Raw genomic sequence first — 18508 nt, forward strand, 5'->3', positions numbered from 1 at the left:
TTTTACATTTGTGAAATTTCTGTTTGCTATGAGAATCAAGATTAAAGAACAAAACACAGGAAAATATGTGATTTTGTTTTTATTTACTTTAGTACAACCTCTTTTTCAAATATACAAAACAATCAACCAAAGACAGACATTGAGAGAAAAAGATAGGTAGTGGATTTTTCAAAAGTAATCAAAATAATCCAAATTTATTTCAAATTTTACTTTTAATGGATTTTTTCCCCCAGTGTACTTTAAATACATCCAAAAGTTTATATCTAAGTGAAGACAAATTTTCAAGCATGAAACATCCAAAAATAAATCTATAAAACCGCATTGAAATTCTTGGATGCCTTCAGTAAACTAAATTTAGATTTGGACTTTCTCTTTGCACGACAGTGAAATTGGCAAGATGGATGATCTGGAAATAAATGCAGAACAGGTTTATTTTGATTTTAAAAATCTTTTGCTCTATTCATTTAAACATCTCCCACATAAACCACATAAAGGTTGATTTATCTATATCAACTTTTAACTTGTTATATAACCAAACATAATAATACTTAGAATAAAGACCACCAGTAAGCTTCCCTCTATCACAGTGCAGAGATAGAGGGAAGTGCACAAAAGGGCCCATTATAGTAGTCTTTTATCTTACTCCAAATATTTTTTGGTGGATTCTGAAGAAAAAAAAAAAAACATTGGTCTTTCCTGAGTGGTTTCATTGTTTAAATTATGCAGTTTTCTTGTTAGAAGCAGCTATAATGAAATGTGTTCTTTTTTATCTTTACTTTGCAGTACAAATGATTTCTTAACATTGATTGAGAGAATGAAAAATTATTATAATGTCTTTTGATTTCGATTTTTCCAAAAATATGTTGCACTTTTATTCTTGTGGGATTGAAGTCAATTTAAATTGACAATGCCTTTGATTGTTGAGGCCATTGTGCTTGTTTTTCCAGCAGCATTTTGAATAATGAGAAAAAAATACATTTGCTTTACAGGTTAATGTTGCTAGATCCTTTCAATCAAAAAAAAGTTTCAACCCAGATTGAAAAACGACTAACTTTGAGCTCTGGCCTGGTAACTCTTACATCACAATTTTTTTTTGTTTATTAGTGTGTTACTGTGTTTACTTCAGCTCAAGTTTCCCCATCACTAAAAACCTAGCCCTCATTGTTGCACAACCAATAAATCTGCACCTGTGAAAACATGTCATTTCAAGCTTTTGAACCTTTGGCCCCTTTGCTATACTAATGAACATTTTTTCCTTTTCCTCTCCCGCATGGAATTCCTGTCAATTTCCTTGGCGAACAGGTATGATGAATCATCCTCCGATCCCTATCTCGGAGCTGGCTGAGCACACCGAACTTCTCAAAGCTAATGACAACCTCAAACTCTCCCAGGAATACGAGGTGAGCTGGCCTGGGTTTAAAGGTCATAGAGTATCGATGTCTGCCTTATTGTGTTTTCACTGGAACAGGACAAAAGACTCGCTTCTGTTTTGTCGTAAAGCAGGATAATTATCGAGATCAATTATGTAAAATTTGCTGTAGTTTGTTGATGTAATTCCTAAACTGCCAAACCCAATTTCTTCAAATTCTTTGCTGAAAAGAGTCATTATCTCTACTGGAATACATTACGGAAATGGAAAAATAGATATTTCTTCATGCACAAAAGAAATATTGGCATTATTTACACACGCCAATGAACTTAGACTAAAGATTTTCCTTCCTCTACAATAGAGATATAGTCTATTCTTCTACCCAGAGCTCTGCACTGACAGCCAGGTTGGTGTGTGTTTAAGAGCCTGTGTCTGTGTGTAGAGTGTGTGCACGGTGTATAACTGAGCTGTCTGAGCTGTGAGTCGGCTGCGGTTATAAATGACACCAAAGTTGATTAGAAATCAGGAGCGCTGAATCAGCTCTCGTTTGCATACAAGCAATATTCTCTACTCACGATTCCTAAATCACAGAGCCTGACGCCTCATTGCCCGCCAGCTTAAAGTATAAAGCCAGTACAGAGGCATAGATTGTCGTCATCTTGCCTGCTGGTGGATGTTGGTGGATAATGACTTCTCATAGCAGTCCAGCATTTCTTGGGTATCTATTATTCAAGAGCCCGGCATTTCTACTGTATACCAAATGGGATGAGTTTGTGCCTTCTGCTGGGGAGCGGGGGAAAAACGAGAGAAATAGTGCCAGGCCTACAAGTTCTAATTACTCAGTTTTGAGAAAGAGCCTCCAGACAGTGGCTCATCTCTGTCCTTTTTCCCCTCTCTCACTGTCTGCCCGCCCATCCTCAAACAACTGCACCCCCAGGAAAAATAAATGGCCAAATTAAATAGAGAAGTGTAATTTTAATTTCGTTATTTTCTTGATGAATGGCCGTTCTTTCCTGCGCCCTGGCTTGCCAAGCGCAGCTCTGTAGGGGCTTTGACTGATTGGGTTTTAGCCAGGCTGTATGTAAGAGAGGAGGGAGAGTGGAGTGTCAAGAGAGAGAGAGAGAGATGAGGTGGAAAGGTTTGGTTAATGATGAAGATTCACTGAGAGGAGGCAGAGCAAGGCATCACAGCAGGGGAATGGAGATAAGGAGGAGATAATCGGATGCAGGAGCAGCGATGAAAAGACAACAACGCTTTCACCTGCAGATCCTAAGGATACGCTATGCAATGCAAGGCTTCTCTTCTCAGCAGGGGCTACCATCCACTGATAGGCACTATATCATAGATTAGGAAAGAGACAGGGAAATTATAGTTTTACTGGGTAAATTGGATTTTATTTCCTACCGTTTTTGGACATTTACGTTATTTGTTTCCTTTATGTGACCATTTAATAGAAACATAAAGCATAGATATGCTCACAGTTTTCAGGCAAAATGTGTGTAATTGGAAAATATTTTACAAAGGATAGACACATCGCAGAAATAAAAGTAAATAGTAAAGCAATAGCATTGACAGAAGAGATATCTGCATTTCTGGGAGAGCATGAGGAGAAAAATGAAGGTCATAAAGAGTCTTTAATAAAATGTACTACTTTGGTAAAGACATTCATGGTACATTCAGATCTTAGAATAAGATAATATGCAATATTGCATTCCTTAGAATGAAACTTGGCAAGATTATTTGGAAATCTAAAAATATCTTTTTGAATGAAGTAAAAGCCTCACAAAATTTTATTTTTAAGAACTTGTTATAAGTGTAGATGAATGTAATGTAGATTATAAGTTAATCTCAATAAATTCGAATTTCATAAAAAGTTTATTTATTTCAGTAATATACAAAGTTATAGATTTATATCACACAGAAAGATATATATCACTAGTATATATTTGTCATTATAATCTTGTGTTAACCTTAATTTTATAATAATGGCCTACAGCTACTGACAACCCAAAATTTCAGTTTTTTTTGATAATTTGGACGTTACAGAAGACCCATTAAAAAACTGATTAATATAGAAATGTCAGCCTCCTGAAAATGTTTCCAATGTGAGGAACAGTACAATTAGTATTGTAATTGATCATAGGCTTCAGTCATTATTGAAGCCTATTACAGTGCCGAAAGGACGCTATGAATCAGATGCCAGATTCAATGTCATTAGTGGCTAATAGTTGAATCTTATTTGTCACTATTTCTTTCTTCTACCAAGTGCTCGCAATGTGGCACACATCTCAATAAGTACCACCTTTCTTATTATAAAATAAGACTCTAAAGCACTCTCGCAATAGTGCACTTTGCCAGACAAAGTCACATGCTGGCAGCAGTAGGACTCAGACAAACTTCATTTTGCCTAGAAACATTGTTACATTGCTACACTCCTAATTAGGAGGTCAGGATAAGGAAGTTGTCTGGAGAGAATATATGGGGCAGAAACCAGGCATAAATACAAGCTGTGGCTCAAACAGAAGAATCTTGTCACTATGATAATTATATGCAATTTGGCCTCATTCTTTCCCTCCAGGCCCTGTTGAAATTATAATTTAACCCTGAATCTCTACACCAAACATTTACTTGATACCATACAAACCAGATGTAATGAGATGCTTAATTTTCCTGAAAAGCCACAGAAAGATTTATTGTGAATTCTTGTATTTCAAAGAGGTACTCAGTCCAGTCTTGTTCCCTCCATCGTAGCGGAAGAGATGCTACCTTGATCAATACAGTTATTTGTCACTGTGCACCTGCTACTTTGGCAGCTGCTGTATTTCAAGCAGTCAGAAAGCAGATGTTCAACATTGCAGGATGTTTTTCTTTAAATGAAATCGCCTCCTCAGTGTCTCTTTCGTCTTTGCACCACCAAAGCTCTATTGTTGTAGCTCGACTCATCTCACGGCTGCTCTGATTACTTCTTTATTTGTGCATGTTTCTGCTATCTCTGCCTCCTATCAGTCTATTGATCCAGGCCAGCAGTTCACCTGGGAGCACTCCAACCTGGAGGTGAACAAGCCTAAAAATCGTTATGCCAACGTCATCGCCTATGACCACTCCCGAGTCATCTTGGCTCCCATCGAAGGTATGACTCGCCAGCTCTCCCTGCACTCACCACTTCTGAGAATAGCACATCTACAGGCAGATTAAGGTTTGGGTCTAAAATTAGATGACACAAAGACCTACTGCTATATTGAATAGAGCAGATTTTCTTTATTCAGCAAGCCCAAAACGAATGGCACACACATCTTTTAACCAGACATAAACCTATATACATATTTTGTTTTTAAACTGAAGTTTATTTCACACTTCAGGTTGCGACAAAACAAACTTCAAACCATCTTTACAATGAAACACTTTTGTTATTCTATACTGGAGAAGAGTATTCTTTGCTGTCAGAGTTATTAACATATTTTTTTTTTTTAGATGTAACACTATTCAATTTCTCTATGATCAATACATAAAAAAAAGACTGTGCAAAATGGGGTTAAAACATGAACAGCTCCCTGAGAGTTGTTTTTCTTTTTTTTTGAACATTGCCCCCCTGCAATGGCACTGCACCTCCGCTTGGGGGCATGCCCACATTTTGAGAACCACTGGAATAGGTACAAGGCACTGTAGATTTATCTTTTTCACATTTTTTTATATCACAGATTTTGTTTTATTTAAAAAAAAAAAAAATTAACCCGGGTCTAAAATTAGATGACATTTTATGGCATTTATATCCCCCTAAATAACATTCAGTGGAATGATTTCATGAAGCAGCATCCTAAAATGGAAAGTAACTACCAAAATACAGCTATCCCCATAAACAGACAAATCAGGTAAGGACAACATGAACCAGAGAGGCAGCGATAGGTTATGACAGCTATGGAGGAGAAAAATGTAAATACTGGTGGCATATGGTGGTGGCAGTATTGTGCTGTGGTGATCCTTTCCTTCAGCATGGACATGGAATCATGTCAAGAGTTAATGGAGGATAAATGGGACTGGAAAGCATAGCAGTCCTGGAAGCAAACGTCTTGAACTGCGAAAGACTTTAATGGTGTGGAGGTCCACCTTCCAGCAGGACAACAGATGTACATACAGCTAGAGCTTTACTCACATGGCTCGCATTAAAAGCCATGTTTGTGTTAAAACGGCCCAGTTATAGCCCAGGCTTATTCCCAATTGAGAAAAGTTATGTTCATATATTCTCCATCCATCTGACTGAGCTTAAGCTATATTTTAAAGAAAAACAGGAAAAATGTCAGTTTATCGTTTTACAAAGCTGCTAGAGCCTTTCAAAATTTATGCGCTATTTTATGTCATTCCATTACATAAACTCAGAATAAAATCCTTTGAAGTTTGTGACTGTAATTTGAAAAGAGGGTTTGAACAGTGCAGCAGGGCACTGTAGAGGCACATTCAGTGTTGTGTATAAAACTAGATGAGACAAAGATGACTTTCTCTGTCTAATAAAGAAGTAAAGACTATCAAGTATAGTTTTAGCCTGCGTAAGGACAACAAAAATTAGATTTATTTTACAAGTGTTGTTTTGAATTATTAAGAGCGTGGTTGGAACCACACTGTAAACTGAGGATTTGGTTTATTTCGACTTGCTTTATTGGAGCTAAGCAGTTTATGTAAGCAAATTACAAAGACTTGTTTCAGCTCATCACTTCGGCCTGTCCTCACTTCTCACTCTCAAAGGGAACCCGGACTTAAACCAGTGTTTGCAACATCCCATTTGTCTCATCAGATCAACCCACTGCTCATGGCGTCCCTCTAACTGGTCATAGACACTGAGTTCTTCCATTCTGAGAGCCAGAGAATCTCTCCCTCTGACTCCTAAATCTTAAGGGACATTGTCAGAGGTACTAACCCTTCACTGCTGACGTTGTTCTGGCTCTGCATCACCAGGGGACTGCTGAATTGTTCACAGGAAAGCCAAACTTCAGAGTTCTTTTTTTTCTTTCTTTCTTTCTTTCATCTGAGCTAGCTGCTTGGACTTGATTTCAATATCATGGAGTCGTCAGGCCAATTTGACAGTGCAACAGCATGAATAGCAAAATTAACCGAGAGAAGAAGAATGCCTCATCCATAAATACATAAATTAATCAAGTCTGAAATTTCTATTTTACACTGCAGTGATTTTGCTATTAGTCACAGCAGAACAATCCATGCAAGCCACCATTCTCTGTTCGCTTAGCTATGACTAAAGCCAAGGCTGCACAGTCAAATTTTACAACGTGGTACCCTTTTTAATTGCATTTCTCTTTCTTTCTGTCTTTCTTTCTTTCTTTTTTGCCTTCCTAACATTTTCCTTCTCCTCCATCTCGTTGACTTTTATCAGTTTTTCTTTTTTTTAAGATTTTACTCATTCTCCCTCTGGTTCTTGTCCTCAGCACGTCTCATCTCTTATATTAGCCCAGTCGAGTGTTTTATTGTTTGCTGCTTGAGAGCAAAGACATCAGCCAGAGAGACGCATCTCTCTGACACAGATGCCGTCTCGCCAGAGTTTCATAGCAAACCGAAGCGATGCGGAAGTTAGCTGAATAAATATTGATGTTGTTAGGTCTTATCATTGTCACTGTTAGACTAAGTCGCACCACTTTATTTTGTCTTGCTTCAAACATTTTACAAGTTAAATAAACAATTCTTTTGTGATCCCTCAAACAGGCTTGGGATAACACCTTCAGCTTAATGAGACACAATCTTTACATACAGGATTTTTACTAAACACGACAGGACCATGTGCAGACTGTCATACTTACTAAAACATTACTCATCTTCTCCAGAAGCAATGCAGAAGGGGTTCTCTTATGTCTACATTGATTAGTGACGAGGTGTTACAGCTCAGATCATGTCTTATTCCTGAGCATCAAATCTGAGGTTTCTAATTAAATCCACAGGTGCTACAGTCATAGAGAAATAAACAATGAAAAAAGAATGTATGTGTCTGTTAATGATTGTTTGAGGGTTTTTGGTTTCAAAAACGGAAAAACAGTTGTTTTGTTTTGTTTTTTGCACATCTTGTGGTTCAAGAGGTTGTGAAACTGGCTCTACATATTTTATTACATTCATTTAAAAAAACACCAACCCTATTTTGGTTGTTTTTCCTTCTTCAAGTCAATTATTTCTCACTTTCACACATGTGGTTTAATTGGCTTGGCAGCTGTCACTGAATGTGAAAACTGGGAGCTGTTGTGGCAGATGACACAAAACAAGCGATGCTAATAAGGAGCAAAGCAAGGCTAATAAATTGAGCTTGGAAATTAGGCACCACTTTCTGTTTTTTTATCTGTCTTTGCCTTCTCTTTTTCCATCTAGGCATAACAGGTAGTGACTACATCAATGCCAACTACATTGATGGCTACAGGAAGCAGAATGCTTACATCGCCACCCAAGGTCCGTTACCAGAAACATTTGGGGACTTCTGGAGGATGGTGTGGGAACAGAGAACAGCAACTGTTGTGATGATGACCCGGCTGGAAGAGAAGTCACGGGTAAATCGGTTCAGCTTAGTTTTTACCTGCTGCTCTCTCATTCTCTGGTCTGGCCAAAGTCTCAAGAGAATGGCTTTAAAAAGAACATGGTTATTATTATCCAGCAGCCTCCACAACCACGAACAATGTGAAGACTTAAACTTTTTTTTTCTGTTCAGTGGAAAACACTTGGAAATTACTAAAGCACCAATAATAATTTCTGTAAAATAAATGCAACTTTTTAACAGTCCACATTTCTAAGCTATTTAGACTTTGAATTTCATCCACAAATTTATGATTCCTGTGTTTAAATATGGCATGACAAAGACACATTTTTCTTAGCCAGTCTTTTAAATGGGAAAGACATTTAGAAGACAGGGGAACCTGCCATTCTACTGTGGAAGATATTTGTTTCTTTAGTATTATCTGGCTAATACTGAACTTTACATTTTAGTTTAAGTCAATTTAGTTGACAAGGAAAATTCCAAGTCATGTTAGGAAATTACTCAAAGATTAATTTTATTTGCAGTCAGTATTGCACATGTTAGTTAATGTTAGTTATCATGGTTATATCGACGCAAGTCGTTGCACTATTACTGAGTAGTGCGGGAAGTTGAAATTTCATTTTAAGCAACACAGCGTTCTAGCGTCTTTTGCAAAATGTGGGACCGGAACCTCCCACCACCATCTGTTAATGGTGGAAGTTGGCGGAAAAGTTACCAGAGAGAGTTACTTGGCATGTATTAGATGTATGATAGTAAGGTTTTTTTTTTAGTCATTTTTGTTTGAGCCAGTGCAGTTATGTAAAAGATTTCGCATTACTTAAAAGATGAAAAAAATGTAGATCTATGATCATGCATTAAAATAGCAACATGCATACACACCTATTCAGCTTTGGAACAAAAATAAGCTTTAAAGTCTCCCAACAAATCCAGGCATAAGTAATAATATTCTACCAATGTAATGCATAATAATGTCATATCTTCCAGTTCCCTGACAAGTACATTTTAATGAGTACATTTTGCTGCTGACCCCTCTGTCCTTTCACTCATGATTTTTGATGCAAGACTTCTCTGTGTAATGAAGTATTTTCCTCATGTTGGATTGTTACTTTTCCCTTAAAAAAAAAAAAAAAGAGTCTTGAATACTTGTTCTGCTACTGAATCGACAGTGATAATATCCTACTCTACGAAGATTTGGGCTAAATGTCAAAAAGCCAACTGCAATGTTTCATCCTGTCAACTCAAACCTGTGTCAACATCAAACTCACTCACCCCAGGTGTCTCCGCTCATTCTCCTTTCCCTCCATCCCCTTTTCAATTGTTTACCTAGCCACCGTCCTGACATGCGCATTCCTCTTCTGTCAAACGTGATCAGGATTAGCGGGCAGTGGAACTTGAGTGTCAGCTCCAGCAGGAAATGGGAGCGAAAGCTGGGGAGCAGCACATCTCCTTCACTAGCTGTCACATTTCATCAGACGTTTGCAGACGCATCGCGCCCCTTAACTGGATGAATCTTTATTAGGTGGCCTGATGGTCGGTGGGGATCTGCAGTAGTGGTTTCAAATATATGCTACTCCCACTGGGCAAGAAAATACAACTAATGATTTCCATCATAAGAAATCTGAGTAGGATCTATTCCAACAGACCTCACGCTTACCAAGCTTTAGGTGAGACGCTAGTATTTTAAATGCTTTTTGGATTTGGGAATAGATGAGCTGTTATGATTGTCATATTCGTTTCCATGTACATTAGCGCCTTTTTTCAGAAGTGCATTAGATGGCTTCCCTGGTGTTTGTCACTGCTCCCTGGTGTTTTTGATCCACAGGAGGCCTTGCTTTATGAGTGCTGCACTGGCATATTATGTTTGAGTGAATTTATATTTTCTCTCCCACTGCCTCATTTTTGTCTGTGATGTCAACCCAAGATGAACTTTTATATATACAGAATTGCACATACTGCAGCAGACACCTCTATCTGTCCATCAACCTTTGTTTTTTTTTTCTCACTTCTCTTTCTCTCAGATTAAGTGTGACCAGTACTGGCCAAGTCGTGGTACGGAAACCTATGGCATGACCCAAGTAACCCTGTTGGATACAATAGAGCTGGCTACTTTCTGTGTCCGCACGTTCTCCCTCCACAAGGTAAGAGGATATCTCTTTTCAAACAGATACTGTGCAGGACCCTGGGCTGAAGAAACTTTGCACATATCTTAGTTTTGACAGCTATTTCTGTCTCATATTGACATTAACTAGCAGTGCTAGTTTTAGTAGTGACAATTGCTCCTTTTATTCTTAGTTTTATTTACAGCTTTAGATGCTTTAGATATTGTGAATTTTTCTGAGGAGTTTTCCCTAAAGCATCAATATAGTACCTACCTGGAGATGCCACTTTCTTCTTCTGGTACACTGCAGCATCATTGAAGAGTTCACCTATTTCAATCATTCAATTTTAAAAGAGAAGTTTATGTTGGACTTTATATATATATATATATATATATATATATATATATATATATATATATATATATATATATATATATATATATATATATATGAACCACCAACCATAGATCACATGGGTCTCTTAACCATTTTTTCACAGTGGCTGTCAAACAACTTGTGTTCTATGCCTCTTTCATCAGACTTGATTTCCAAAACTCTCGTCTTAAAAACAGACTGACCATTCAGCAACATCTCAATACCTTTTCTATTGCCTGTGGTTTTGTTAGAGGCTTCATGCAAGAGATTCAACTGGAGTGTGCTGGCAATAGAAACACTGACTGAGTCGTAGTTAAGACCTTGTGAATATCCTCCAGCGTCTTGAATAGGTTTCACAAATCTCTCAAAGGTTAACCTATTGTGCACCCTTTTCCACTACACTTTTTTCATTCCACTTAACTTTCCATGAATTTCCTCTGATGCAGCATTTCGTGCAAAACGAGCTTCTTTAGGCAACAACCATTTGTGGCTTCCTGGAGTGCACCATGACAGCTGTTAAAGTTAGCAGTCCACCTCAAGTTGTTTTACATACATGCAAAAATTTTATTGTTGATCATAAGTAATAGCCGTAAGTCATAATCATCAAAATTTCCAAAACTAAATGTTTGAGTGTGATGAACATAGAATTTTCCATTTTTGATTTCAAATTAAAAATGTTTATAAAATCAGTAACATTTTATTGACATAGCTGCAGATTTGTATTTAGCAATATAAAAATAGCCATTGGGTTTGCTACTTCATATGTTTAGCTGAAAAAAGGTTAATAAATAAATAAATAAATATATGAAGTACGTTATATTCTGCATTGATGATGCAAAAAAAATAAAAAATAAATTATATACCTTATCACAAAGAATGAGGTGAATGAAATCCATAAAATTCAAAGTCTGAATAGTGAATGGAGGTCTTTGGGCACAGCATGAATAAAAACAAAGATGCAAAATTTATACAGAGAACCTCAATAAGGCCGATAAACCCTGGGCTGTTTTCTGTTCAGTGCCAATATTCTTTTAGAAAACGCTGTCTTCCCAATCCACCCCTTTTACCTTGTTTAGCTCCATCTCTCCTCAATAGATCATCTGTTTATGTGCATCTGCCAAATTGGAGCACTTAGGTAAAGTGAGCAGGAGAGAAACTCAATATACATAATTGGCAGACAGCTCTCATGCTTCTCTGTGTGTGCACAAAGACCCTCTCTTACACTCGCACACAAGCTCAAACACGCATGATGTCCCTCACACACTCGCACACAGTTGTACACAGCTGAAATTTGATCCCTTGCACAGACATAGGCACTCACAACAACATTCACTTTAACACACATAAAAATAGAGAAGAAATAACCATTAAAAAGACTTATGATTACAAGGTGGCTTAAAGTGAAACTGGAAAGGCCAAGATTGTTGCAGTCAGATTAGAACATTACTGAATTTTTCTCTTGCCACATGACATCAAACTGACCTTTTAGGCCATATCGCAAGGGCAACAATGAACGACAGGGGACTGCACAGATAGCAAAACATCAGTAGCCTTAGAGTTCAAGCAGCCAGCTTTAAATCCATTTAAATTCTGCTTCTCTGAGCTGCTATCAAACCCACTGGTACACTCCTTTTCCTATCTGTCCTCTCCTTTACTGCAATATTGAGCCGTCGCTGTGATATCTCACTCAGCAGTTCCCACTTTGGTGGATTTTTTTTTGTGATATATAAGGTAGCAGAGGCAGGCAACCATGCACACACAGAGCCAGCTCCTGGATATCTGTATAAATGTGTCCTACAGTGACACAGAATTGTGTCTGCTGACAAATCCTTTGGAAAAGAAATGTAATTTTAAAGAAAAACCAGGAAACCAGAAACGAGTCACGTTCATGTTGCCGACCTCAACTGCAACGCATCATGAAATAGAGGAAAAAATAAGGGGTAAAGGAACTGGGTCAGTTTGCCTTTAATTACCACACTCATTTATTCATTTATTCAGCAAGTAAAATTTCCCTCTGTCAGGAAAACTAGAAGCGCTGCAGTGAAAAGCAAACAGTCCCTCTATTAGAGGATCTTATGTGAGTAAAGAGAGAGGAGATCTAAAGCATATTTAATTTTTCATTCTTTTTGTCAGTCTCCTAGCAAAAAAAACACCCTTTCTCCAGGTCCTGTTTAGTAATTTTGAGTGTGTGCTTTAAGAGTTGATTTTAGGATGCAAGCTGACAGATAAGTGTGTAAAAATACAAAATAGAAAACAAATGTTGGCTGCATGTTCATTTATAGTCTGGCGAGATCTGTGCAGACTAATACCTGAGGTTTAATAAAGTTTATGAAAATCAGCAAAGGAAATCACTAAATTGGAAGCTTATGGTTTATGTTAACCAAGTCAGAATAACAGCTAGAGTGCAAGTCGGGACATTTCTTTTTTGTTAGCGTCACAGTTTCTTACAGTGTGATGTTTTGGCTTATTTAAACTCTCACCGTTAATTTTTGTAAGCAGGAAAAAATTGAGCACATTTTGTGAAAAATAAATCAGTCAAGTTTTTGAAAAATGATGTGTCTCCTATTATGTGTTCTGGTTTTGTACCATGTGTGTGTATTAGCATGAAGGTTGTAAAACTGTGTTTTCCTGCATCAGGACTGAGTCCTCTTTTTTTTTTTCCTCCATATTTTATGATCACTATTGTGGAAAGTGATGATTAAGGATGTCACGTTAGAAGTGACCTGGATCTCATTGAAGAGAACAATGAGATCCAGCACAAAATATTTTCTTATTTAACACAGTTAGAAATTATTAACAAGAATATTAAAAATATTAACCTCTGCTGGTTGCTTTTGTTGTTTGCAGAATGGCTCCAGTGAGAAACGGGAAGTTCGTCAGTTCCAGTTTACAGCGTGGCCTGACCACGGCGTGCCGGAGTACCCAACCCCCTTCCTAGCCTTCCTTCGTAGGGTGAAGACATGCAACCCACCTGATGCTGGACCCATCATTGCTCACTGCAGGTCATTAATCATTTTCTAGTATTAGAATATGATCTGCAATGCAAATTATTTTAATTTGAACAGGAATCCTAAAATGAGATGGACTGTAAAGTAGCCTTTGCACTTGCTGAATAGTGTGCCTCTCTTCTACCTTTTCTTTTTCATTTAATTAATTTTTATGACTTTCATATACACCCATCAAACAGATTGGCAGAGCACCGTACTATACATATTTTATAGTGCATTACATAGCAGACTTCATCCAAGTTCACACTCCCATTTTTTTATGCTCTCCTGATATTTGTTTCATCATTCTTCTCTGCTGCATCATTTTATATGCTCTTATTTTCCCCTAACTGTTTTTATATATCCTTTTTCTGTCAAACGTCTCACGGAAATCCTTCCCTGCTATTCCTACCTCTCCCTTTTCACTCCTTAGCTTTTCCTCCTTATATCAGCTATATTTCTCTAATGGCTTATTCAAATTGAAACCTTCCTTTTTGTCAAGATAAGAAGGCTTCAGCGAGTCCAAAGCACTGCACAATAAATCTGAAATGTGACAGCTTGCCATGCTGAGTCTCCATCACTTTCCTCATGTTGTATTATATTTAGGTTTTTCTTTTTACTTTTTGTATTCCCTCTTTCAACATAAAAGGAATTTTATTTTTATTTTTTACTCTAATTCGATTATTTTAACTACAACAGCTCTTTGTATTGGAATTATGTTTAACACCACAATTCAACAAGAGTATTAAATCATGGATTCAAAATATATTAATCTGTCTTTATATTCTTCCTTCCACTTTAGTGCCGGCGTCGGCAGGACGGGCTGCTTTATAGTAATCGACGCAATGCTCGAGCGCATCAAGCACGAGAAGACGGTCGATATCTATGGTCATGTGACGCTGATGCGCTCGCAGCGCAACTACATGGTGCAGACAGAGGACCAGTACAGCTTCATCCACGACGCGCTGCTGGAGGCGGTGGCCTGCGGAAACACGGAGGTGGCTGCTCGCAGCCTGTACTCCTATATCCAGAAGCTGGCCCAGGTGGAAAGTGGCGAACACGTCACCGGCATGGAGCTAGAATTCAAGGTACTAATTGGTTTAATGATCATCAAATTAACCTGCTTCTAGCATGACGCCTCTTCCATTTGGTGTAAAAGAGATGTGAGTAGTTTCTCTATTTTAATTCAACTGTCCAAAACAGCAGACCTTAATCCAGGTTGTGAGCTGCATCAATAGACTGCATGGAGACGCATTGTTGTGATGATATGCTGAAAGGGGAGTGACGGAAAGGGTACAGAGGTCGATACAGAGGTCAATTTTAAGGCATCACAGCCATAGCATTTCTTAGAAGATGCTTTTTATATAGCCAGTATTTCCTGTAAAATACATAATACCTTTGTTTTAATAGACGATGACTCCAGTGGCTGGAGCCAAACCTTTGAGCCAGAATTTCCAGCTGTCAGTTACTTGATGAAACAAAACAGGTTTAAGATGTGTAATAACATCTGCATTACCAAAGGTAAAACAAGAATTTGATCTTCATTAAAAACAAGAAAAGCCTGAAGTAATTGAGGTGTTCCACAGGGAATTTTTATAAAGAGTTTTTTTTTTTTTCCAAGTTGGTCTTGTCTTACAAATGCTGGTGCATTATAGGAATTTGTAGAAAGCCATGTTCGCTCTCACACTGGATGCAGTTTGGTTGTGAGTTTAGCTCAGTCTGGACGACTTCACAGAATTTGAGCAGAGAGAATAATTCTGAAAGAAGTCATTTTTTGGTGGGAGAGCTGTCAGGCAATCACTTTGCTGTATTAGTTATGTGGATAACTAATAAGTCTGAGCATGAAGCTTTCTGTGCACATAATCTGCTTGCTGAAAGCATTCAGCAAAATTCAGTACAGAAGTTTCAAAACATACAGAAAAAGAGCTAATAGGCTATTGAGATTCACTCTAATTAAACAGAAAAGATTATTTTCAGTTCAACAGCTGAGTTTTAATTGGGAGCAGGATGCAAACACGAAGAAAAAGGTTCTTTTATTTTCATCAATGATGATGTTGGTAATTTTTAGCAAATTTACATGAAAAACTCAAAAAACAAAAAGCATCCCACAATGAAGAGGGAAATAATTAATAAATTCTATATGATTATAAATTCATAATTAAAATATTTATTATATTATGACATTTTTCCATGTTCTCATTGCTAAATACATCTGTTTTATTCAGATTCTGCTTCTTACAGTTATACAGTATATTTTTTCCAGGATTATGCATTTCCATAGTTAGAATAAAGACTTATTTCTAATAAATGTATCTGGCTTTTTAGATGTTTCTGAAAGAGATTCTGAAGGTTGCAATTGGGTTTTGTGCTCATGATGGTTGTTTTTATGCAGCCGTCTGCACACTGTTCTTTGCACACCTCCAGCACCTCAGTCTGTTAAATATTTTGGAACATCTTTTAGCTCTCAGCCAGAGGTTTAATTTCCCTTTCTGGCAGTATGACTGGTTTTCTCTTGGAAAGTTTTTCAAGTCAGGCAGACCCCTTCTTGACCTCTGTAATGCAAGTGAATGCACATTTTTTAAAATTACATTTCAAACTCAGGAAATGAACTGTTAAAAATGTTTGTTCATTTGCAAAGTGGTATGGGATTCATGTGCATCGATTGCTATAATTTTGTGAATGCTTTGGCTGTTTTTTAATTGAGCTACTGATTGTCGGAGCAGGGTCTTAGGAGTCAAGTTTTGGGGCTGGATTAAAAAAATGACAGCCCTTACATTTCTCAAACCATTTAAACTTTGATTGTGCTTTACTTTTTGTGGCGAGAGGTTGAATCTACATGGCTGTTGCATAGAAGGCAGCAAATCAGCATATAGTTAATGCAACAACTCACACAAACAGCTGAAAGAGTAAATAAATATTGGGACAAATGGCTTAACGTCCATAATGCCAGCAGAACATATTCAGCTTATCATGGCCAACTTCATAGAAAAAAAGAGCTGGCAACTATAACCAGCTCTTTCTGGTTTACTGGCTCCTAGGTCTGGGTCGTATTGCTGAGCATGGTCTGTATTTTTTATGGGTCTAACTCTATATAGTTTGAGTCCCTTTGGGTGGTTATGTAAAAAACACATTTCATAAAAAATGTAAAAAGAGGTGGAGGCAAGAAAGGGGAGCAATACAAATCCAGGACAAAGTTCAAGCTATACGACAAAAGAAAGTCTAAAGAAGCAAGTGAACGTGAAGACAGAACAATGCTCACATTTAAAAACATGAAACATCCCCCTCATTTCAGGATAGTGATTTGCCAATTCAGTTTTTCACATATTTTGGCTTGTCTTCAAAAACTCTAATAAATTGTATTTGAAATGCTTATTTGTGGGTGTTGTGTGGTTTCATACTAGAGCAGACAAAGGCTACGGTCCTCGGTGAAGACATCCTGGGTCCCCGAACGTGGGACCTTTGCTGCATGCCTTCCCCCCCATCTCTTTGCCCACTTCCTGTCAGTTTGCTTTAAAGGACCAACACCCACTGAAGCTCAAATGCTTCAGTCTACATGAACAGGCAACATGCCTGTACTGTTTTACTTGTTCTCCTCGGGCTGCTTGTATCTTCGATGCTATACTTTTCTTTGTTAAAAACTATCTCTATGCTGACTGACAATGCTGTATGCAGTTTGCTGGCTAACAAGCAAGCAGGCATGACACAAATGCTCTTTGTGGAGATATCAAAGCGCATTGGGGGTGGGGGGCGATTATAGGAAATTGCTGACCCCCAAAGTCCCTCTGGGGTTCTTCTGTTGATGCAGCAGCACCACTTTTTGTTTTGATCACTTTGTGATGTGTGTGTGTGTGTTTCTTTACTGAACATCCCCATCTTTTATGCACACATACTAGGCTGGTGTTATCAAAGGCACTAGTGACCCACTTTTAGAGGAGTTTTCTGTTTTATACACACTTGATGCGGAGGCTTGTTAGTCAGGATGTGCGGCGTATTTTCACTCTTTGCATCTGACCCAGCAGGACCTTATAAGTTGCAAATAGAGACAAAGTTTTTGAATTTCGTTCAGTTTTTTAAATAAATAATATCCCTTTGAAGTTGGGCCATTGTCACTAAAGCATGGGTGAAAGACTCGATTAAGATTGGCTCTGCTTTATTACGTTCTTTCTTTGATATTTTAGGCTCTTTATCCACCTGGCACCTGTTTTTCTCTCCCCTTTTTTACATTTAATCTTTTCCCAATTCTCCTCTTTTCTCTTTCTTAGTATCTCATTTTTTTTGCCTTTTTTTCTAACTGGCATGTCTACGGCCTCTTCCTTCTTTCATTGTCTCGTTTTCTTTTCAACCCATTTTTTGTTCTGTCAGAATTTCATTTTTGAGTGTGTTGGTTTTAACCACTCTCTTTGCAAGATATTTTTCCCTTACAATATTAAACTGTCCCCACATCTTCCTCCTCCAGCGTTTGGCCAACTCCAAGGCTCATACATCACGTTTCATCAGTGCCAACCTTCCCTGCAACAAGTTCAAGAACCGACTGGTCAACATCATGCCCTATGAGACCACCCGCGTCTGTCTGCAGCCAATCAGAGGCCTGGAAGGGTCTGACTATATCAATGCTAGCTTCATTGATGGATACAGGTGAGAGAGCTGGAACAACCAGATGAGATAAGATCATGACAAGGTAAATGTAAATGGTTTCATCATGGATTTATTGTAAAAAGGCAACAGCGGGCATACATCGCCACGCAGGGCCCTCTAGCAGAGACTACAGAAGACTTCTGGAGAATGCTCTGGGAGAACAACTCCACTATAGTAGTCATGTTGACCAAACTTAGAGAGATGGGCCGGGTAAGCATTATATTATTTTGCGATTAAAATAAAGCAAAAACTTGGTAAAAAAAAAAAATTTAACTCAACTGAATAAAAACACTTTTGTCCCTACAGGAAAAGTGTCACCAATACTGGCCAGCAGAGCGCTCTGCCAGGTATCAGTACTTCGTGGTAGATCCCATGGCGGAGTACAACATGCCTCAGTACATCCTTCGGGAGTTCAAGGTCACAGATGCCAGGGTGAGAATACACTGCTGAAGGATGTATTTGATGGGATTTCTTGGTTACAGGAAAATGGCTCAGGAAAATATTGCTTTTTTTCTTCTTACAGACT

General features: G+C 37.9%; 1 protein-coding gene across 8 annotated transcripts in view; it reads left to right on the plus strand.

Moving 5' to 3' along the window:
• ptprsa (protein tyrosine phosphatase receptor type Sa) overlaps positions 1-18508 on the plus strand; it is a 239569-nt gene that overhangs the window by 206453 nt on the left and 14608 nt on the right. For all 8 annotated transcript variants that reach the window (XM_055054714.1, XM_055054740.1, XM_055054749.1 and 5 more), the window contains 9 exons: positions 1303-1400; positions 4376-4499; positions 7727-7902; positions 9905-10024; positions 13208-13362; positions 14150-14435; positions 17804-17982; positions 18066-18192; positions 18289-18414. In XM_055054714.1, coding sequence (XP_054910689.1) covers positions 1303-1400; positions 4376-4499; positions 7727-7902; positions 9905-10024; positions 13208-13362; positions 14150-14435; positions 17804-17982; positions 18066-18192; positions 18289-18414 — 1391 coding nt within the window. The remainder of the gene's footprint in view (positions 1-1302; positions 1401-4375; positions 4500-7726; positions 7903-9904; positions 10025-13207; positions 13363-14149; positions 14436-17803; positions 17983-18065; positions 18193-18288; positions 18415-18508) is intronic.

Source organism: Poeciliopsis prolifica, unplaced genomic scaffold (assembly GCF_027474105.1).
Source record: "Poeciliopsis prolifica strain line A6 unplaced genomic scaffold, Auburn_PproV2 SCAFFOLD002, whole genome shotgun sequence".
NCBI lineage: Eukaryota > Metazoa > Chordata > Actinopteri > Cyprinodontiformes > Poeciliidae > Poeciliopsis > Poeciliopsis prolifica.